The following is a 24,415-nucleotide window of genomic DNA, read 5'->3' as shown; positions in this document are numbered from 1 at the left end:
GAGTCAGGCTCTGACCAGGGGTTTAGTTACCCTTTAAACAGTCTTCAGCCACTGATGATAAACCTTCATTTTCAGAATACAACGCCGTGTCCTTATTCACGTACTACATTTTATTAGTGTTGTCACGATACTGGAATTATCAAATTCGACACGATACCTTGAAAAATATTGATTCAATACCATTTGCAATCCCGCGGGGGGAAAACTAATACAGAGTCATAATTTGTTATTATCTCATCATTTTTTGATAATTTGGGTAATTTTGTTGTAATCGCTTAAACACAGCACATGGAGGCTTTATTTGAACTACATTTACAAAAAAAGACAAGTAAACAGTCAGTAATAAAATAAGAAGAAATAAACAAAATCGCAAACGATAGCACAAATAAATACAATAGAAGAAAGACTAAAATTAAATAAACATGGCTTTACGTTTTTTCAGGTGGGTATTCAGGAAAGAAATAGTACAGAAATGAAAGAAATCAAATGTAAAATAACACACTGGATTTTTCATTGTAAAAATTAAATACAGATTAATGCTTACAATTGAAGTTACAAAAGTTGCTCAGTCAAGAGACTCGAGTGATTTTCTCTTGGTCTTTTGTTCTTTGATTAACATGACAGACAGCAGCCGGTTTATTAAGGCTCGTACACACCGGGACGAATATCGGCGCGCGTTATTCGGCAGCGTTTTTCAACGCGTTTTTTGTGTTCACACCCAAGCGATTTTGGCTGACGATGAGCCGAGTGAACATGCAAATTCATTCCCTGACATTAGATGGCGCCCATTTGCTCTGCAATACCACTCCATAACAGTTCTCTTTTATCAAGGTTTTTGTAGTCGCTGTCGCGTGTGTCATAGTTCTTTATGTTCCGACACTAACGAGACCAGCAGCTCTACATTCATCTGGCCTTGCATCTTCCTCATCTTATTTCTTCCCGGCAGTGTAGACGCTACTTGGCATATATCTTCTTCGCCGTTACGTATGTGTGCTCGGCAAAACCGTTTTGTGTTTGAGCGCCCCCAAGTTGTGTTTTACTGTAACTTCAGAAGCTCCAGACACGTGAGCAAAAGCGCCAATCTCATTGGTCGGATAGTTTTTGACGCGGTGCGTCAAACTAAAAAAACGAACCCGAGGCGTTTTAAAAAAAATTGACGCTTTTACGCGTGGCGTTTATCGCGTCAGTGTGCACACTCACATTGGCGCCCTTTGTTTAGTCACGAGGCGTTAAACATCGGCGAATATCGCGCGCGAAATTCGTCCCGGTGTGAACAGGCCTTTAGGCTGCTGTCACTTTAAGAGCTTAAGCACAGATCCAATATAATGTTAAATATGCGTTTTTTTCTCAACTATTTACGCTCCAAAACTGACTGTATTCACCTGAATACTCAAAAGTCAATTTTGTACCCGCGAGCTGTTTGTGTGAGTGTAAAACCTGCGGGAATGACTGAAATTATGCGCAATACAAGCACTATTCAACTGGAGCGAATGAGACGCGCGAGTGAGAGGAGGCGGGTGTGTGTCAATGTGCTGTCGGAGAGAAGAGAGAGTAATAACGTGCAGCTGGTATCAGTGTATCGATACTGCAGAAAGGAGTATTGGAACCGTTTCAGATATTTCAGTATCGATACATATCGAAATATCCTAAACCACATCCTAAGTAGCATGTGAGATAAGAATTAGTGTGTCTCAAAGTATTGCGTTGAAAAATGTATGCAAAATTTAAGTATGCATTTGAGACTTCCGTAAATATTTAGTTAATATACGTAGTTACATTTCAACTAAGTTTAATTAATATATACAATTAAAAATATTTAATAGTGTGTAAGTTTTAAAGCAGAACTAAGTAAGAATTCCGTTTTTGTCAAACAGCGACCCCTAGAGTCGCTGTGGAGTACTTGTACTGTCGTGAATAGCACTCACGCAGAGATGGCTCGCACTCACGGCCGGATCCCCTCCCCCTGTACACCGGTACCTGTTCAGTAGGATGGACGCTGTAACGAGTGGAAATAAGGTATGGCCCCTTTAAGAGCTGCGCGCGCCCTGCGTCTCGAACACCACATGTATACGGCGCCGGGTTATTTCTGTTTGATGCTCATTTTATCAGAATTTTATCAGATCTGTTTTTTGCCGTAAAGCAATTCGTTACCTCGCGAGACCTGATATCACACGATACTTCCTAACACTGAGGCCGGCGGCCCAAAGGTGCAAGTGTGATTTTGCGGCTCACGGGCACCAGGGGGGTGCGAGGCGACCACCATTCAACACGAAATCAGTAATATAAACATTACAATGACTCCAAAGCTGTTCGGTTAAGGTCAAAAAGTTACTTAGTTCACCTTTAACTCAGTGCCCCTTTATGTCAAAACTAGGCTAAGTTGTAACTTACACACAAGCTGGAACAATTGGCCCCAAATGCCTTAGGAGTGTACAGTTGCATAACGCAGCCTTACTTTTACAATCCTTTGCGGGGTTTTTTCTCTACGTCCTTATAACACCCCAAAGATTGTAACAGTTCTATTGTGCATCCACTCTTTTTAAATGAATAACCCTAAAAGTCAAGTAATACTGAATTTATATCAAATAAATTTAGATGGGTCTTGAGATATCCTACTAATACAGACATACGGTCCGACTACACACTAAAGGTGTTATCATTCAGTCACATCAATGGGAATCAGCGCAATGAAAAATGCACCTGATGCACTACCAGTTGCAAAGATGTTTCCTATGCAAATTTTGTATCAAGCTCTGTGCCGACCAATAGCAAGCCTCTCTATTCAGCAGTATGGTTGGTTTGTTTGCTAGCTGGCAAAATAGCTTGGGATGTTTATTATACATTATATCGTCACAACTCCTGTATTTCATTCATCGTATTTTGTCAAGCTCAAGTTCCGCTTTCTTTCGGCTGTGAAATTTTGATAAGCAATGGTAAATGTGACTGCAGCTTTAAAAGAATGTACTTTCCCATCACCCGTGAACAACAGCTTAGTGCCTAATATTAGTATGCAAATCGAGACACAGCCAAGTTCTTAACAATTTGAAGTTCAAAGTTCTGCCTGAAGAGAAAGACCTGAGAATACAGCGGCTCTAAAAATCTGAGACCAAAGGGAAAATGTCTTTCATTCTTTTCTAATTTCAAAAAAATATATTAATTTACAAATGATTTCTTTTAGCATAACAATTTGAGCGAAAAGTTGTCCCCTTTTAGCTTCAATGACAGCAGCACTCGAGCTGCATGAATGTTCACATGATTAGTGTCACACATTTTCTCATTTTAAGGAACTTTTCTTTGTTTAAAATGAAAATCCTAAAACTTTCTCAGACATTTGGAGGCCACTGTATCTCCCACTTGCTGCAGTTTTCGTCCTCCCCACAATCTCTCCTGTCAGAGACACTGGAAGCAACGGCACAGAGGAAGAAAATGAAACCGTTTTTCTCAATCAGCCTCAGTGTCATATAAGAGAAAATGAAAATAATGCCTTTAAGGTCCAGGGAATAAACAGAGTGTGATAGCAATATGAGGCGCATGGCAGTGCTGTCCTCACTGATATTACACACACACCCGTGAGACATCCACTCAAGGCCAGTTTCTTTTACCGCTTTCTCCAAACTATTTGTGTGTGTGCGTGTGTGTGTGTGTGTGTGTGTGTGTGTGCTGCAGCCCGTTAAGAGCAAGCTGTGTGTTTCTCTAGATACTCAACTGTGTGTATGTGTGAGTGAGTGAGTGAGAGAGAGAGAGAGAGAGAGAGAGAGTGTGTGTGTGTGTGTGTGTGTGTGTGTGTGTGTGTGTGTGTGTGTGTAAAGGGGGTGGAGCTAATTGTTGTATTGTGATTTGGGGAAAATATAAACTGCATTGAAATTCTCATTACTATAATCTGGAAAAATCTCATTCTCATTATAATGTGAAAAGCAATTGCATTGTTGTTGTTTTTTGCATACTTAACTGTCATATAAAAACTGGTCCTAAAACATAGGCTTCTTTTTCTTCATTAATTTAAAAAAAAAAATGTTTGGTAAAATATGACCTTCAGGATATTCTACCAATGATATGAAAGGCTTGACGTATAACAGGAATATTGGTTCAGCACTCAACAGCAACTCAAAAGTTTATATCTTATTGGTTTGAAAGGTTTTTTTATGCAACATCATCAACAAAAACATGACTTACAGCTAAATATAGGGTTGCCACGGCACCAAAATTCCAGTAGTCGGTACCAATACCTGTAAAATTTCACGGTTCTTGGTACTAATTTTGGTACCATAGCAAAAACTGTTGGAACTATTTTACTTAATATTATTTAACTATTTGAAAATAAAAAATATCAATGAGTTTATTATTTATGATGATAATAATTACAGTAAATATTACATTTAAACAGCATGTAGCCTTTAAATGTTTATAAGTAAACATTATTTATTAAAAAAATAACTAAACAATTTGTAATAAAATTACGGACAAAGAAACACATGCACATTACAAAGAACAAGTGGCGGATCTCTCGCGCTCTAATCAAAAATCCGGTCGGACTGCACAATGAATCTCTTATTTACATCTTTTTACACTTTGTTGGAAATAATGAAAGCATTCGCGAGTGTGCACAACTCTAAAGCACGTGAACGAAATCTCTGTGTTGAGTGGATTCTGGCTAACTTAAACACGTCTGATTGGCCATTGCATTCATGTGCTTAACGCAAATGTCTGATTGGCTGCAATGATCAACACATCAAAAACATGTTTTAAATAGAAACCTTTGACGCTCCTTTTGAGAAACCTACCACAATGTGAACTTCATTTCAAAAAGGCAGTGGCTATGAAGTGAAAATAGCGATTCTATTTACATTATGTAAAAACAGCAGTATTTTCTTTGCAATAAGTAAAAAAAATAGTAGTTAGATGCTGTTTATACTTATAAATAGAGGCAGATACTACTTGCACCTCAGTGTTGTTGTACATTAAACGGTATGCAATAATAACATAATAATAAATAAAAGAGTGTAAATGATCACAATTATTAAATGGATGCCGCCTTATTGGGAAAATAAAGCCCTCCCTACACCTAACCAATAAACAGTTTTGCATTAAACACACATTAGACACTTTTTTCCCCCCACTTTTCGCATATTTTCTTCATTTTTATTAAGAAGTAAATGCCTTTCCGATCTGAAATGCGATGGAAAATGGAGTAGAGCGAGTTTGGCAAAAGGCGGAACCAAACTCGGATCGATTTGCCTCAAAACTTTCTGCCACACGTGTCTTACCCCTACACTATTGCTACTGTGTCTTCCGTAATTTTGTCTGTCCCAACAAGACGTCAGTGGGAGGAGTTAAAGGAGTAGTTCACTTTAAAATGAAAATTAGCCCATGATTTACTCACCATCAACCCATCCTAGGTGTATATGACATTCTTCTTTCAGACAAATACAATCTGAGTTATATTAAAACATGCTTTATAAATGGCAGTGAATTGCAACCAACAGATTGAAGCTCATTAAAGTGCTCCACACATCTCCGGGAGGTTAATAAAGGACTTCTGAAGTGTTTGTGTGAGAAAAATATTCATATTTAACCCGTTACAAAGTAAAATTCTAGCTTTTCGCCCAAACTACCATATGCAACTTACACCTAAAGCGCAACTTACGGAACTTGTCAGAAGTAGCGTAGTGCGTCATGACTCATGGCGTAGTGTAAATATCAGCATTGCGTCGCATTACTCGCATAAGTTGCGCTTTACACTTAAGTCCATATGTTCGTTTGGCCGGAAGCTAGTTATTTTAGATTATAAAGATATAAATATGAATATTTTCTTACACAAACTCATCATTTTGCTTCAAAAGTCCTTTGAGTAAAACATGGGGTAATTTTCATTTTAAAGTGAACTACTCCTTTAATGTAAATAGCCTCTGCCAACAAGCCGGGCTATTTGCACTGAGTGTAAATATGTAGCAAAAACCCCAAATAAAACTTGTGAGGGTCTTCAGAGAAACGAAGACCCTTCAGCAGTCATGCAGTAGTGTAAATGCGTACCTGTTGTGTTGGAGGGCGCTGCTGCATGTAGGGGGGCTGCGAGGGGGCCGCGGACTGCTGTTGCGGAGGACTGAAGTACGGCGGCTGCCCCTGCTGACAGTAGCCGCCCATCCCCTGTGGCCCGTACTGAGCAGGCATCTGGACACAAACATGAGAGTCAGCACTCGTTCACAGACCAACCATCTCAAAACCTTCTCAAGGGCTTCACACAAGGCATGTCACGGCAGGGAGGACGATTATAATTCATCTCTGAAGCATTTTAAATGGTGATCCGCCCCGGAACATTAACCGACTACTTCACAATGCTAATCCGTTCTGAAATTTCTGAGTCTGGGGCGTGACGTCTCAAGTCAGGAGTAAATGATTCTCACAGTGCTGGTGGTTTGGATTGACAGCCATATTTATTTACAGGTGTGACTCTCAAATTGCCCTGTACTACACGCAGAACAGGAGAGCATCGCATTACACCTGCATGAACAGATGGTCTGGACAATATAGCTTAAAAAAAGTTTGCCAGAGGAGCCAAAAATGAAAAATCGTCTCATCTTAGTCAAGGGAAAAAACAAACATTTTTGTGATTGGGCTTTTTTGGAATTGCGCTCTCACAGTAATTTGCCCTGTTTAGTAAATCTGGCCCTATCAGAATAATTGTACAGTTGTACTATTTTTTCATTAGTATTAGTATTATTATGAAATACAAAATGTGTTATTTTACAATAATATTATATTTCTTATTTTGTTTATTATATGTAATTATAAATTGAATTGTGTCTAAGGATTTAATTTATTTATTAACAATAAATAAAAAATTTAATACAAAAAGGACAAGTCCTGCTCTTTTTTTTGCTGTCAGATATTCGGTCAAAAACTCTCTGGATCTACCAATTGTGATTTTTCCACCAAAACACTTAACGGGTGTTATGTTTTGCACTCCGACCACACTATGCTGCTATTTTCTGTCATTTTTCAGCCTGAGAGAGGTTGACAGATCTAGCATTAGTGACTGACAGCAAATAATATCCCACTAAGTGCTCACTTCAGGCAACAGACAACTAGTTGTCCACGGCATTGCTGTTGATACACCCCATATAAACCCCATATAAACCAAACATGCTCTCAAAATTCAGTTGCGAGTCCTTAACATAAATAATAATAATAATAAAAGATAATAAAATATTAAAATAATAATACATTCAAATAAATGATAATCGATAATGAAAATAATACAGTTGATAGTTACACGTGCATGATGGGCTAAATAATTTTCCTCCGATTAATCGACTAATCAAATAAATAATCGACAGATTAATCGATTATCAAAATAATCGTTAGTTGTGGACCTAGTTGTGAGTCGCTTTGGTTATCTGTGGATGAGCACAACAACACCCCAAACAGGACCGACAACCGTATTCTGCTGCAGTGAGGGATGATGGGAGACATCTGATCACGAGGGTCCCCGTGGGTGTGTTAGTGCTTTAGTAATGCACAACTGTTCCCCCTCCTTTGATTCACGACAAGCTGTTATTGTGACGCTCTTATGTAAGAGTTTTTCAAGGCAACAGCTGCTATTGGCACGCTGTCCTCCCATCTGAGCCCCCTGTTACCCGCTCCCTTCATCCACTGTAATTCTCATTTGTCATTCATACACAGAAAACAAATCCACGAACCATGATGATGTGTTTTTCCCGCTCATCTCTCTAATACATGCAAAAGTATGTCAGCGTAGATACGTGCGCATACACTCACGAGGCTCGGATGGGAATTGTGTTAGAGCCGTGTTCTCTGAGCTTCTTTAATGAGGAAACAGAAGTCAAGCAAGGACAAACCCTAATCTAGACTGCAAAAATAATTTTCTCAATCAAGTTTTTTTTTTTTTTTTTTTTTATTAGAAAGTAAGTTGAAGCCATAGCCTTGTGGACAGCAACGCCTCGGGTGACCCGAGTTTGAGATCCTTTCCTGATCTCCTGTTCCCCAAAACTCTCCTCCCGTTGCTTCCTTCTCTCTCGTCACTTTCAGTGTGCAATAAAGCGGGAAAAAAGCCACAAAAAACGATATAATATTATATATTATTATATTCTAGGGATGCACCGATATGAACATTTTGGCCGATACCGATAACCAATAAATCTTTATATTTGAAAGCCGATAACCGATATATTGGCCGATAAATCTGAATCAAAATTTTTATATAATTTTTGAGAGCCTGATTACAAAACAAAAGTCTCACCATTAACAGCCATGACCAAGCACTCATTAATAATGTTCTCATAATTTTATGTAGCCAATATGACAGACTTCCACTGCACATGTTGCACTGAACTGTATTTTCCTTTATTTAAGTCATTCCAATCATATTTCAAGCAATTCCGTCAGTGCGCATCTGAAGTGTCACAGCTGAAGGAAATAATTCATAATTTATCGGCTTTATACATCAGCCAAGTTTTCTTATCGGGCCGATAACGATAACATCAAAAATGAACATATATCGGTTGATACCGATATAGTGGCCGATATATCGTGCATCCCTACTATTTTCAATGTGTAAATATATATACACCCCCATTTTAACAACTGCACGTAAAACATTTAGACAGCTTTTCTTTAGGATTTGTAACCATCTGTGTCATTTGAGGGACATGTCAAAGGATAACAGCCATGCATTTCCAGTCTTTCCATCACTGAAATAAAACAGCAGGATTTAACAGGACAGTGCGGAATTGCTCCAAAATCCCGCTAAGAGATTGTGTCCAAACACAAAGAGCACATTTAATCCGTTTCTCTGCCATGTACGGCGCTTGTCAGAAACGTGGCCAGCAGGGCAGGTGAGTGTCGGTCAGATGGTCAGAGGCAGTGCCTCGTGGGGGAGAGAGGGCTTCTGCTGATTGTGTTGTGATAGGACCTGTCCTCTTACAGAGCCCTCAAAACGCCTGTCAGGACCAGCGGCCCCCTGCCACGCACCTGCTCCTTGTCCACCTGAGCTCACACACGCTCATTAAACACACCTAACGCCATCATTGTGCTCTGCAATGTCTGACTGGACAAAAGAGCAAACGGGGGGGGGGGGGTGTTTCGGGCTGTCACTAATGATTATTTTGGTGAATAATCGAGTAATTGGACGATTATTTTGATGAATAATTGGACGATTATTTTGGTGAATAATCGAGTAATCAGTCGATTATTTTGATGAATAATCGAGTAATTGGTTGATTGTTTTGGTGAATAATCGAGTAATTGGCCGATTATTTTGATGAATAATCGAGTAATTGGTTGATTGTTTTGGTGAATAATCGAGTAATTGGTCGATTATTTTGATGGATAATCGAGTTATTGGGGCGATTATTTTGGTGAATAATCGAGTAATTGGACGATTATTTTGATGGGTAATCGAGTAATTGGTTGATTATTCTGATGGATAATCGAGTAATTGGTTGATTATTTTGGTGAATAATCGTGTAATTGGTCGATTATTTTGATGGATAATCGAGTAATTGGTTGATTATTTTGGTGAATAATCGAGTAATTGGTCGATTATTTTGATGGATAATCGAGTAATTGGTTGATTATTTTGATGGATAATCGAGTAATTGGTAGATTATTTTGATGGATAATCGAGTAATTGGTTGATTATTTTGATGGATAATCGAGTAATTGGTAGATTATTTTGGTGAATAATCGAGTAATTGGTCGATTATTTTGATGGATAATCAAGTAATTGGTCGATTATTTTGATGAATAATCGAGTAATCCGATTTTTTGTGGTAAGAAAAATAGACCTAAGCAAAGACCTAAGCCTTTCAAATGACATAAAATACATATATAATAACACTGAGGTAATAATACTTGGTTAGCAATCATATTGTTTCAGCAACACTGTTAAAATACATAATATGCATAATCTATACAATCATCATTCATGTACATTATGTATTGTAATAAGCCGCTCTGAGACGCACGCAAGTAACCTACACGCATGTAAATAAACCGCATATTAAACCCGCTGGGCAAAAATGCCTTTGTGAATTCAAAATAGCACAACTGTTTTATAGTATGATGTATTAAAAATGGTTTTAAAGCCTTAGAAACCACACCAATGTCTATGGAAAAATGACTTAAACAACTTCACAGTACAAATAATCACATTTTTATAAAATGACAAGTCTAACATTTCAGCCTAATGAATGGTTATGTATAACAAAAACGGCAGAATAAAAAACAAAATCAATTCAATGATTTTCAATTTCAATGTTAGACCAACAAATTTCACCCGAAAGGCGACGAGTTTGATACACAGTTCTTCGTAAGTATATTTGACATTGTCTCCATTTTTCCTCTGCCTTAAAATGGTGCTTTTCCTCTGAGTTTTAAGCTTTGTCTTCTTCTATTTTTTCGTACAGAAGATCAATATAAATAACACAGCAGGATTCCCCTGGTATCAGACCAGATGAACATCCAATTTCAGGTATGGTTGTAAAACACACACACACACCATCCTCTGGTCATCTTGGGTCTCCTGGTATATAAAAGTCATTACTGGATCCCTTTCGGTCGAGAACACTGACAACTAACAGCTGCACAAATGCATGGCGCACCCCTCGGGTTAGAGATTACCCCAAAACTCTCCCCTGTAATGATCTCATTATGTGCTGGCCGCATTCGGTGATGTCTTCCTTGATTAGTGCCTCTCCTGCATTCCTCCGTGCCAGGAGGAGATTGCTGATTCTGATCTTTCGTTCTAAAAAGGTCACGTCCGTACCCAGGGGCAATCACAGGAGGAAACTGCTCACGACTGCTGTCCTGCTGATCTTGTGTCGGTATAGCTGACCAAAGATCAGTGTAATGGATCTGGAGGTAATGAAAAGAAATTGGCTGAGAGCTGAAATAGCAGTTTGTGTTTCTAAGGTCCGAAAAGACGCTCAAGTACGTGAACCCAAACACTCGATTTCACGCGTCGCTGTTTTCCCAATTTGTGTCAAAACAAGGAGGTATACAATAGCTGGAGAAGTCTAGCTGTTAGCATCACCATTCATCTCGATGGCAGTTGCTAAGCCAAGCTAGTTAATCTGTCAACATGTTAATAACTAGCTACCTGAATAATAGTACAAATTGATCACTTTCTTTATTCAAATAATACTGAGTAAAAAACTTTATTGTACATGCGTAACTGCTATAACTAGGCCTGGAATTGCTACATTGCTATAGACAAGCGGTCAATAACATTGGCTAGTTAACAGGCTAGCGTAATGCTAGCGATAGTGGTTTAGGTTAAAAAAGCTAGAAATGTCAGATTTAAATAAATACAAATTGAATCTTGTATTCAGATTCAGATTGCAATCTCAAACCTTCAACAATAAATTATTTTGCCATGATGTTACAGTTGCAGTGGCTTGCCAAGCATTCACATCTGCGTTTACGTGAAGTGCGTTTCTTGCTTAAGCCTTCACGTTTTGGCAAAAGTTAAACAAAAGAAAAGATTAGATAAGAGTAATACTTTTAAAGACAACATGAAACAGCATGTGGTAGAGAATTAAACATGTTTGGTTTACAATACTACTGGTTTAATTCCCATGATTTCAGAGGCAATGGTGCTGAACTTAACACAGTCCAGCTTTCCAGTCTAAATTTAGCAGGGCAGTCTGTACCCAGAATAGGACGGCCCAGCCCAGCCAGACTGCCTGCCAAGCTCTTCTGACAGACACGCGGCGCATTAGACTGTCAACATCTCTGCTACGCTGGGAGTGCTGTCGCTCCACGCTGACAGGCACAACAGAGTCGTTCCTTCTGCACTCTGCGTCTCCCCTCGGGCCGCCACTATTCAGACCGTCGGCCTGTGGGACACTTCAGTTTCCTGTGGACTCAACAGCATGAAGAGCGCCGTTGCTATATCTTTTTGAGAGCTATGAGTCAGTGTTGCTAATTCTGGTAGTTGAAGGTAGCTGTGCATTGAAAGTAGATATCGTAGAAGAATAGACCCTCATGTGGCAGCCAGCTTGGGGAGAGTAAAAACATTCTGGTATGGTGAAAAAATGAAGTATTGCCATCAGACAAGAAACACTTCTATGCCCAAGCACATTTTTTTTTTTTCATCTTTTGTGCCGATTGTGAGGAAAGTATGTTGAATTCTGGGATCTGAGACGGCATACAAATTATATTTAAAGACCCCATGATATTATTCCCATTCATTTCCTATTGCGGTCATTTTTGACCGGGAACGACACAAGTGACTTTTTTTTTACTTTTTCAAATCAACTCGCGCAATTTTTTTTGTGTGTTCACATAGCGACTGCCGCAAAAGGCACAGAGTTGAATACTATTTTGTTGAAAAAGAGATTTTTAAAATTAAATTAAAATTTTAAGTGAAACAGATCATATTAATTGGTTCCAGGTCAACAACTCAAGTAGTTGGAGCAGCTTAATTATTTTATTATTAACTTAATTTGTGTTTGTTATAAATGATTAAATTCCTCTAACTAATATTGTTTGTTGGTTAAACAATTTAATTCAAAGTTGTCCTAACTCCAAAAAAATATGTTACGGTATCATTAAAAAAGCAATTCCCGTAGAGAAAATTAACTGAATTTTTACTTCCGGAAACCGGCTGTTGCACTCTGTTGTTTATTTGCTCTATTAGCGGCCAAACTGGTCTTAAACAAAAATTAATAATCTGTAGCCATTTGAAATGAAGAGGCAATCACTGCATTTTGATCACAATCCAACAAAGATGCTACATATGTAGCATGAGCAGTTGTTTTTGATTTCAATTAGATTGTATAATTTCAAGATTTAAAGCAAAAACAGAATGGTCTGACTACAGCTTTGTGAAATTATGCTACCTAAACAATACCAGCACAAAGCAAACAGCAGACGGACTGAATGGAAATGCAAATTCACTCTCTGAGAGTAGACAGATGATCGTGTGTTTGGAGCAAAACCCAGCCGGTTCCGATCGATGGCCGGTCGACCGGCGCATCTCTAGGCAAGACCCTTCAAAATGTCATCCCACAACTTCCTGTTTCCATTGAAAATCTTTCAACACAAGCCGTTTCTTTGGGTCCAGGGCTCGTCATTAACGCTTGTCTGCTTGTCCGGGACAAGTGGATTTTTTTGAAGGGGCAAGTGAAAGAGAATTTATAACATTTATAACATACGATACAGTTAAGCAACATCACACAACCAAGAGTGCGGTCTTCCTGAATACCATCACGATTGAAAATGTGACTGATTTCATACGACAGTTCAATAAACAAGTAGTTAATATTAAGTCACTTACATTTTAGATGCAATATTGACTATTTTTGTACTATTTCAGCAGCGAAAATTGTTCCAATAAAAGATCACAGCAGAACCATTGCACATCTCGCAGCAACACTCAGCTGTCTTTCATTACTGAACGATTCAGTGTTTTGAATGAATTGGTTGTCAAAGATTCAATGACCCATTCATAAACAACTGCCTCATTCTTGAACAAATCAGCCGTTTGAACGAATCGTTTGAATGACTCAATGACTCACTCATTAAGACGGCCGCCACCTACAAGCGGTTTAGTTTCATGTTTAAAAGTATACATTTTTTCCCCAAATGTCTTATTTGTATTTCTTATAAAAATATTTTAAATATTATTTAATGCAGTTGTAATCTGTAAATGACTGAATTTGATTGGTAACAGCCCTGTAGTGTCTTTTTCTAATTTAATTTATTGATCCAATTTAAGAATTTGAATTAAAGATGAAGCATAATAAGATTAGAAAAAAAAATGCCCACAGGGTAAATATCACACATATGCAGATTTAAATATGTCAAAGCTGATAGAACACTGATAAGAATATGGTTTCAGAATAAATTATATTTAGACCAAAAAAAAAAACCAAGTATTTTTTTCCAGACAAGCCACTTTTTTACTTGGACAAGTGAATGAGCGATTTACTTATCCGAAGGGCAAGCGCATGACAAGTCTTAATGTCGGGGGGACACACTATAAGTGTAGACGTTTTTAAATTGTTAAATCTGTGGCACATTCAGTAGAATTCTCCACAGGCCTGGTTATAAGTGATTTATTGTGCATTTAAAAATAACAACAAAGACCCTTTTCACATAACTCGTTTCAACATTTCCTAATGCACAGAGCTCTACGGACTGAAGCACCAAGCACATGACGTTACGAGGCTGGTTCTATATCAACCATGTAAAATAGCCTTTCCATGATGGTATCTGCAAAGCTTTTCAACTGGAAGTCAAAGCTGCATGTGACCGCTGTATCTAAAAGGGACTTAACATTTCTTTAACACTGAAAATCATTAAATCTACCTGTTGCTGAGGGTACTGCATCCCTCCCATGCCAACTTGGCCACGCCCCTGCATTCCCATTGGGTATCGGTGAGGAGTGGGTGATCCGTATGGCTGTCCTGGATAAGATCCGCCCGGCTGAGAGTAGGGACTGTTGCCCATCCCGTACATCTGTGAACGCTTCATGGCCATAGGGTCCATTGGTGACACCTGTTGAGAAGGGTGTCAACACCTTAGCATGAAGAACAGCAATAGTCATTTCCAACGCACGGTAGTCTGTCACACATTTATACGACTATTATGCCTGAGAAGACTGGAATACAAATAGCAATCATAAGGTTGAGCAGTTCAGTAAACGGAGAGATTCAGGGCAACGTGCCATCGACTGATATGGGGGGGGGGGGGTCAGGTTTTCTCTCAAGTGTCTCATCTTTGCCAGAAAGACTGAGAGCCATCCAAGCTAATCTTCTCATGCCACTGCCAAATTCAGGCCAATTGAAGCAGCACTTACAGAAAATGTGACCAATTTGAGAAAGCCTGGGAGGCCACAATAAATGAACATTTTGAGCGTCAGCAGTCATGCCAGAGTGCTGTGCTGTCACACACACACACACACACACACACACACACACTTTTCTCTGACTAGACAACTATATTGTCAAATTAGAGTTGCTCTAGTTTAGAGCAAAAGGAGTTTGTGCACCATTAGGCCATAGTGGAACATTGTTGGAAGTTTCCAGGTCATTCTTACTCAAGATGCAGTTTACGGTATTAATGACAACAAGTCTACTATTTTATAACCATAAACCACTTTCTTCTCTAATTTATTCTACATTGATGCACTAAAATCAAGTCCATCATTAAATCAGCAATTAAGAACAAGGTCATGCTATACTGTAAAAAAATAAATAAATAAAAGTCACAGCTAAATGACTTTGTTGGCATAATGTGGCATAATTATGTAAATAGTTAATACATAATACAAATATTAAGAACACAAATTCATAATTCCAATAATTATAACTACTACATAACCACTACTACTACATAGTTTGAAACTAACACAAAACATTGGCTGACCTATATTTTCTCAACACAGAAATTTGTACTTGTAAACTAACTGAGCAACCATAATAAACATTCAGTATTTTGTAAAAAAAAATGATAACTCAAAACTTCTGCTTGCACCATTAATTCTTAACGCGCATTTTTTAGATTTAGTATTTTATTTAGTGTCTAGAATTTCAACCCTGGAAAATTGCACACGAATGGGAAATACTGCAAATAAATGATCATGAAATATAAAAATGTTAAATACGTACAAACTTTTTGGAGTACATTTTTTACATTGATTCAGCTAGGATACATTAAATTGATCAAATGCAGCTGTTGCTGTTATTTTGAAATTTCTATTCCATCAAAGAATGATGAAAAAAAAAATCACGGTCTCCACAAAAATATTTAGCACTAGCAGTACAACTATTTTGTATTTTCAACTTTGATAATAATAAGAAATGTTTATTGACCACCAAATCAGCATTAGAATGATTTCCGAAGGATCGTGTTACACTACGCAGGAATAAATTCCATTAATATAAAACATTAATATCTTAAAATAAAATATATTTTAAACATATGACTGTATTTTTTGTCAAATAAATGCAGCATTGGGACTTTTCAAAAACGTTCAAAAATCTTGCTGATGCCAAAGTTTTGAACAATAACACTATCAATAACACTATTGTTCAAATCTTTGGCATCCGCAAGATTTTTGATATGATAACGAACCATGTGTAAAAGCATCAGGGGCAGTAAATAGCCAAAATACTAATAGTATTCTGGAAATTATATTTGTGTGTGTGTGTGTGTGTGTGTGTGTGTTGAAACCAGGAACACACCAAGTTAATATTTAAAAAAAAATTGTCAAAGGGCTTGTGAAACCTTTCAGACAAATTAACATACTGGATTGGTGAATTTCTGTCGCTAATTACATTTTGCATGGAGCCAGTGGCGGAGCAACGCACACTTGGAGGCCTGGGGAAAGTGCACCGCTTAAATGGGCTTCATGCTGAAGATAAGCCATTAACAACTCAAGTTATTCTCATAATGCCCTTTCTCTGAAAATGCAAATGAGTATAAATGTCAACATCATCCTCATGTATGTCTAAAGAATTGAAATCTGTCACACAAAACACAAACTCGTTGGTGTAATTCAACCAGTCTGCCATTTTATTTCAACCGTTGTCCCTGATCGAAGGCTTCTGTAAACATTCAGTTTATGTGTTTCAAAAAATGTGTGGCGCAACACTTAATATCATATTATATTATATTAGCAAAAATGCAGAAAATTTACCAATCAGCAAGAAAAACAGGAACTATCCGTTTTATAAAATAGCATTGTAAGGAAGGTTATAATGATTACAGTAAAATTCCTTTAAAAATCATGCAACAATTTCATTCGGTATGAAAAAAATTCTAACTAATACTAAACATTGTGGCTACATTGCTGGAGTTTATGTGATGGGGTTGACACAAAAGTGATGAGTGATGAGTACAAACTACTCATAAGTAGGGCTGTCAAATGATTAATCGTGATTAATCACATCCAAAATAAAAGGTTTTTTTACATAATATATGTGGGTGCACTGTGTATAATTATTTTATATATATAAATACACACACATGCTTGTATATATTTAAGAAATATTTTCATGTATATACTGTATATAGATTTATATATAATTTATATTATATATAAATATAAATATTTTATATATATATATAAAAAAAAAAAAATCTTAAATATACATGCATGTGTGTGTATTTATATATATACAAAATAATTATACACAGTGCACCCACATATATTATGTAAAAAAAGCTTTTATTTTGGATGTGATTAATCGTGATTAATCATTTGACAGCCCTACTCATAAGTTAAAGCAAACACTTCCCTACTATAGGCCTATAGTATGCGGAAAACAGTACGCCAACAGAGTAGTATGTTCGAATACATAGTAATTCGAAAAACAGTAGGCGAAATGTCCGGGGATGACCTACTACTTCTGAAGTGCGCATTCGATGGACACTTCACTACCCCATGAGGCCACGGGAGAGGATTTATGAATGAAATTTTTAAGCGACGCAACTAACGCTGGCAGGTCACATGACAGAAACAACATGGCGGATGTAGTACGTCTGAATTTCGTTAATTTGATTATGAATTTTCAATGTCCAATTTAGTCCAATTTATAATTGCATTTTACAAATAACTGAATAATTGATAATGATTTGTGGTTTAAAACAACGTAATGCGATACACGAGTATTGTTTTGTAAACTACCCAAAGATAGCCTACACTAAAACTCAAATATATATGATTGTTTGTTAAAGTCAAGTAAGAAGTTGCAACAAATGTAAACATCATTGCAAGTACAAAATGTATGCACTTAAATTGGACACACGAGAGCAGTCGAAATTGTACGTTAAATTCACAGCACATGCAGTGATGGAGCTCGCAGGATTTACTGAACGGAGACACGACTCGCGAAGGTGCGCTTCGCTCTGAAACCCGCCACAACAATCTAAGCTATATACCTTATTTAAATCAATCATAGCTTTGCCGTGTGATGAGCAGCGCACTAAGCTATATCGCAAATTGGTTTTCTGTTAGATTGCTTTGCCAAAGCAATGGTGCAAAACACAATGTTTGTGATCTTTTAGGTTCATTACGGAATAGTGGCGGGACAGATTAGTCCAAGTAATTAATGGGAAACACTGATTCATCATTGTAATTAAAACAGAAATAGATATTTGATGTAGAGTGCAATAAAGCAAGACAATTAGTTCGTTTAAAATCCATTTGTGCTTAAAGTCTTCTTCGCCGCAAACAGCGATTAATCTTTGGTTTACATAGATTATACAAAAATGTAACCTTTACTAGTCGATTCATGTGAAAAATTAACCCACCCGTCCTTTATGTAATCATCAGGCTATATCTCTGTAAAGCTGCTTTGAAACAATGAATCTGTATTGTAAAAAGCGCTATTAGATAAAGGTGACTTGACTTAACCGTAAAGCCACTAGAGGTGTGATATAGGCTAACAATAGATGGCAGTAATGCACAGTTTTCGTTTGCGATATAATAAGAAGACACTGCGCTGCTTCAATACATTGCAGGTCAGGATCCTCAAAACGCAAAACTGAATGTCGTGCTACACCGCTACTTGCTGGAAAAAGTAGTTAGCTACTGGAAAAGCTACAGTTTTAAAAGCAACTGAGCTACTGTCAAGCTACTAAAAAAGAAAAAAAAATTGTTAAGTTAGTAGCATCACTACTTGTAGTTAGCTACTCCCCAACACTGGTTATTTACAGATTTCATTAACCTTTATTCCAAACTACAATTTGCCAAGGTAGATCCAAAATGCTCTCAGGGTGTTGTACAAAATTGGTCAAGAATGAATGGAAGGCGTGAGGGCTATCAAGTGTCTTGGCATCTCTTCCAGTCATGTTGCCTGGGCTCGCCTTGTGATTACCCTGGGCAATCCAGCACAAATGTTCTTCATGTGCCACTATGAAAGCATGGCTAATCTGCATGTGTGAAGGTCAGGACCGCTCATCCATACAGAGAAGGGCCCGCGGCCAAAAAGCATTTGATCGCATAAGATGCTGGAGAACTGAAAGCAGACAGCTTTTGCCACTTGCGTATTTTAAACTATAAACTTGAGTATTTGACCACTGTCTTTTGTCCACAAATACAGATTTAGAAATGAATAAGTACAAAATAGACAATATACATCATTAGGAAGTAGGAACATATTGGTTATAGCTAAAAAAAACTTTAAAAAAAAACTTACATCAAATGAATACATTTACACCAAACAAAACATTACAAGTGTTCATTGTTTAACAAAGACAAAACCTACAGTATTTAGCAGGATGAATATTAATATATGCTAAACTATTCCAATAGATTCGTCAGCTTTCCCTCTAGACCTGCATAAAAACATATTATGCAGGGAAGTCAATTTATCACTAAAATCGAAGTGAAAAACTCTTATTTGGCCAGCTGGACTTTGAAACCCAAGGTTGTATCTGAAAACGAAGTTTGTTGCCTAGCTAGACAACATTTTTCAATATTATAGTCTCAAAAATTAGTGGGCTGCCTGCAACCAGGACGGGATTTTAGAGCAATATTCTCACGACGTAGTGAGCTTCCCACTTAGAAAGCAATTACGGGTATTACAGTCTCAAAACATAATAAGGAACCTAAATAGTCAGCATTTGGGGCATCAAAATGCTAAAACCTAGTGAGCCACCTAACTTGCCTAGACAAATACTAAGACATTATATTCACGAGCTAGGTTTTGTGATACAGCTTTTCGTCACTATACCACCGTATACTATCTTTACACTTAAATTGTCTGCGTTTAGGACAACCAGTACATATAATATTTAAAAATATAGCTGGAGAATGTGAGGTGAATGCGAAAACTTTAATTAATTCCTGCATAATGAAGTGAAGACAGACGGGCGCAATGGCGCTAACACCAGCTAACAATGCTAATCAGTAGCGCTCTGCGCTGAAAACACCGTCTAGCCCTTCGTTTCAGACAGACAGTTCTTTCTGGCAACCATACGTTGAAAACGACAACGAAATTCCATCCGGGCAGTATAACTAAATCACACAATCGCTTTATTCCACTTGACATCGGGAAGAAAACTCGCAAGCAGCGAATTTTTATTTAGCAGCGGCGCAATGCTAGAACGTTCCGTAAATTTGAATGGCACCGAACGAGCTCTTTATCGAGACCACGGCCGATAATTTATTCAATATCATGACATTAATTTCTCAGTGATGCTTCCGTGATAGTATACTGTGTGTATGAATACAGAAGCAGCCCAGTATATCTGATCGTTGTATCGGGAATCTCTTGTAGCAGAAATGAAGCCTCGGCGCAGGCTAACTCATGCTAACACCGTTAGCACAGTCACCTTGGGCAGAACTTGACATGTTCTGCTGCCTGTCAACATCCACATACAAGCCCAAGCCCCGGGATAATCTTAAATACACTAGAAGAACCCAACCTCGGCATGCTATTTCACCATTCACATAGATAAAGTGCGTTTAAAATATATATAAGCAGGACACTGAAAGCTAATGTTATGGATAGCATCAGGCCACAGCTAGACCTGATGCAAAGCTTGACACATAGTACATACCGTACGTATGCTAAAACGCTCACCTGAGCTCTGCTGTTCCCGTTATTCCCGGGGCTCATGGAAGGGATGTTTCTTTGCTGTGCTCCCCAGCTGTGGCTGGCAGCGGGGCTGTACGGGGAGCTCATGTCTTTCCCCAAACCCATCCCGGACTGCTGCTGCTGTGGCGGCGGGTTACTGTAGTCTTGATAGCCGCTGCCATATCCCCGCATCATCGGGCTCGGAGATGTCAGGAGCTGGTTTAGCGTGGGTGTCGCTCCAGAGGGGTGCTGTTGGTTCTGTCCGGGAAACCTCTGAAAGCCCCCAACATTGGCACCGGGAGCCGGGGCAACAGAGGCCATAGCAGCCTTGCCATGACTAGCAGCAGCAGCAGTGGGCGAATTGGTACCAGGGCCCATCATGTTCCCCTGCCGCGATGGGCTCATCATACCGTATCCAGCGCCACCGTACCCCGGCCGGTAGTTGGGATAGTGGTTGTATGGATTATTATGGTACCCTTCGTGGGAGTTTTGCACTTGATCCATGTTGCTCTGTGCCTGATGCATTAAAGCCGTCCTAGGGCTTTGTTGTCCGCCATGTTGATCAAAGCAAGGCCCTCCTCTTCCATTCCCGTAATAATGATTAAACTCAGAAACTGAGCTGCTCCCGCTTTGGGACGCGTTGCCTCCGCCGCTGCCGCTGTTGTTGTTGTTGTTATTGTTGCTCGTTGGTCCAAAGTTGGAGTGCTCGTACCTGCTGCCCATCCGTTCCCCCCCGGGTTTGGACGAGCGATCTTCCTCGTCACTTGTATTCAGCAAACGCGGATGGCGATCGACCTGCGTCTCCAAAGCGTTTTCTTCCCCTCCATCCTGTCGATTCCCCAAATCTCCGCGCACGGGTGTCGGTCTGATGCTGCCGCTGTTGTTGTTGTGGTTGTGAACGGCTCGCTGCTGCTGCTGGGAATGAGGGAATGTGTGCGACTGTTGCTGTGGAGGTGTGCGATGGAGAGGCGAAGGAGGGGGATCTCCGCTTCCAACATTTTTCACTTGATGATTCGCGACCAGACCCGTTTCCATGCTCAGAGTCGCGGTTAAATAAGCAGAGAAGGTTGTGGGTTGATTTCCAGCGTCCGTGTTTTCGCAGAGACTAGAGACGCATGCTGATGCCCATCTCCATTATTCATCGAGGCAGCACTGCTGTACCCATCCACTGCCCCACATCACACCGATTCCTCCTCATTCATTAACACCGTTAGATTTGGGCTTGGAGGAGCCCTTTCCACGGCTGTCCTGTCTTGTCAGTGTGTGTGTGTGTGTCTGTGTGATAAGCAGTGGGCACGAGCAGTGAAAACGATTACTGAGGCATTGAACGAGAGAAATATGACGACAGTTCGTCTTTAACCGGTGATGTTTGGTGACCATTAATATACTTTCACTTATTTAAAAGTTTATTTGTAATAGCAAAGTTCCAATTCCCACGGAGGCCAATGTGAACGTGCGCAAATGTGCCCTAGACCCCTACCGGAGCCCCTTTGCTCCAGCATGGCATTATAAGCGTCTCCTCCAGCTCTCCACTGCTCTGCGCCGAGCCTGCTGGAAAACACGGACTGGGTCATTCAGTCATTTGGGATTTCTATATTCACATTTTCAAAATTTTTGGTTAGATTAAAGTAATAGATTAAGCTGAAGTCAGTAGTGCGGTCTGCTACATTGCAAAGGCGGAAGCTGCAACTGACATAGCTTATCTTCCACAAAAAGGTGTATAGTGTAATATTTAATACTGTCAGAAAGCAGACAACAAAAATACTGAAATAATGTTGGGGAATTCATGTTGTAAATATCAAATTATGGATACAGAAACATGAAATTACAAATGCAAATATGAAATTACAAAGTAGGCTATAAAATGTAATAATAATTGCAATGTATAATGCTGCACATATTTTTCCGAAGAGACTTTTGTATTTTCAGGATATACATTTTGTCCATGCATTCCCTATAAGAAATTAAACTCATTATTTTGGGGTTGCTCCAACCCTATTCAAACACAACTGAACCAGCTCTTTTTTAAATTTGTTTTTTTATTAAACAATATGTCATGTACAAACAACATGGCAACGAAAATAAATAATTACACTATGACAGTAGGATCAGGCGCAAAAGTGCATTACAGAAAAGAAGAAAAGTAAGAAAGAATCTCATTGTGAAATACACAGAACTTAGGTTTCACTTTCAGAAATTTAGATATAAAATTTAACTTGAATAAGGATGTTATTAACCAAAAAATCTTCTTTGTTGATTTCCATAACGAGTCTGCAAAGGTAAAATTTAAACTGCAAAGGTAAAGCATAAATTAAAATGATTGTGACAGATGTGAAGGGGAATTTATACGTGCGGCAGGTTTCTCGACAAGAAAGGCTTTCGCGTAGGATACACCTGTGCATCCTCGCTCATCGCTCCTCTGGAAGCCTCCTCAGACCTCGTTCCTCGCCTCCTCGCCGTGCAATTAGAGAATTGAGATGTCCTTCAAGATGGCGGAGCTCGATTGGTTTCCGGGTCATAGGATGGAGGACGGAGGAGCAAGGAAACGAGGAGGGATATTGAGAAGCACCCAATCTCTTTAGGATTACTTTGCCCATCCAGCCTGATCTAGGGGTACATGCTTAACAATGATGTACTAAAAAAAACTTTTTGCGTTTTTGAAAAGTTTCACTTACAGACGACAACGTTGTCAAAACCAACCCGTTTCACACAGATCCGCGAAAACGATTACAAATCCTGTATTATTCATGCCAGGCCAGTAGTTGGCGATGTCACTTTGTAAAAAAAACTCTACGCAACTGTAGACCAATTTGGAGTCGACGTCATGGTTACGTCATTTGGTGCCCGCGCATTGTGGTGGCGGAAAACCAGTGGTAACAGGTGGAGGAAAATAGGCAAAATCACGGAATACAAGAAATGTCATGTTTTGCCTTTGGATGTCAGAATCAGAATGCAAAATCTTCATATTTATAGAATACCGTCATCGAAGATGCTCTGTGAAGCTAGACATAGACATTTATGGTTGCAAAACACAGACTGGACTGATTTGATGTAAACAATAGATCTACATAATATTCACATATGCATAGGGTCATAATAGCTTTACAGTAACAGCATGAAAATAATATTTAAACCTATAACGTTTTCTATGTAACATTTAAACGTAACATTTTTAGGCCTATCTCACAATTCAGACATTTGTTCTCAAAATTGCGAGATTTAAACTGGCAATTGGAAGTTATAAAGCCAGAATTGCGTGATATAATGTCGCAATTGCGAGTTATTACGTCAGAATTGTGTGATATAAAGTCACAATTGTAAGTTAGAAAGTCAGAATTGCGTGATATAAAGTCACAATTGTGTTATAAACTCAGAATTGCGTGATATAAAGTCGCAACTGTAAGTTATAAAGTCAGAATTGCGTGATATAAAGTCGCAATTGTAAGTTAGAAAGTCAGAATTGCGTGATATAAAGTTGCAACTGTAAGTTAGAAAGTCAGAATTGCGTGATATAAAGTTGCAACTGTAAGTTAGAAAGTCAGAATTGCGTGATATAAAGTCGCAACTGTAAGTTAGAAAGTCAGAATTGCATGATATAAAGTCATAACTGTAAGTTATAAAGTCAGAATTGCGTGATATAGTCGCAATTGTAAGTTATAAAGTCAGAATTGCGTGATATAAAGTCGCAGTTGTGTTATAAAGTCAGAATTGCGTGATATAAAATCGCAACTGTAAGTTAGAAAGTCAGAATTGCATGATATAAAGTCACAACTGTAAGTTATAAAGTCAGAATTGCGTGATATAAAGTCGCAATTGTAAGTTATAAAGTCAGGATTGCGTGATATAAAGTCGCAGTTGTGTTATAA

At 38.6% G+C, this 24,415-nt stretch overlaps 1 protein-coding gene across 5 annotated transcripts in view; it reads right to left on the bottom strand.

Moving 5' to 3' along the window:
- arid1b (AT rich interactive domain 1B (SWI1-like)) overlaps nucleotides 1-21,793 on the bottom strand; it is a 94,252-nt gene extending 72,459 nt beyond the window's left edge. For 4 of the 5 annotated variants that reach the window (XM_056262621.1, XM_056262624.1, XM_056262625.1 and 1 more), the window contains exons 1-3: nucleotides 20,556-21,792; nucleotides 14,332-14,520; nucleotides 6,031-6,168 (exon numbers count right to left, since the gene is read on the bottom strand). In XM_056262621.1, coding sequence (XP_056118596.1) covers nucleotides 6,031-6,168; nucleotides 14,332-14,520; nucleotides 20,556-21,584 — 1,356 coding nt within the window. In that variant the 5' untranslated portion in view covers nucleotides 21,585-21,792. Of the gene's footprint in view, nucleotides 1-6,030; nucleotides 6,169-14,331; nucleotides 14,521-20,555 lie in introns of all 5 variants that reach the window. The other variant, XM_056262622.1, reaches the window with a different exon arrangement.
- Between the last annotated feature and the right edge of the window lie 2,622 nt (nucleotides 21,794-24,415).

This window comes from Rhinichthys klamathensis, unplaced genomic scaffold, assembly GCF_029890125.1.
Source record: "Rhinichthys klamathensis goyatoka isolate OS25496 unplaced genomic scaffold, OSU_Roscu_1.1 h1tg000196l_1, whole genome shotgun sequence".
NCBI lineage: Eukaryota > Metazoa > Chordata > Actinopteri > Cypriniformes > Leuciscidae > Rhinichthys > Rhinichthys klamathensis.
Note: the sequence above shows the minus strand (reverse complement) of the source record. Positions and strands in the feature narration are given on the sequence as shown.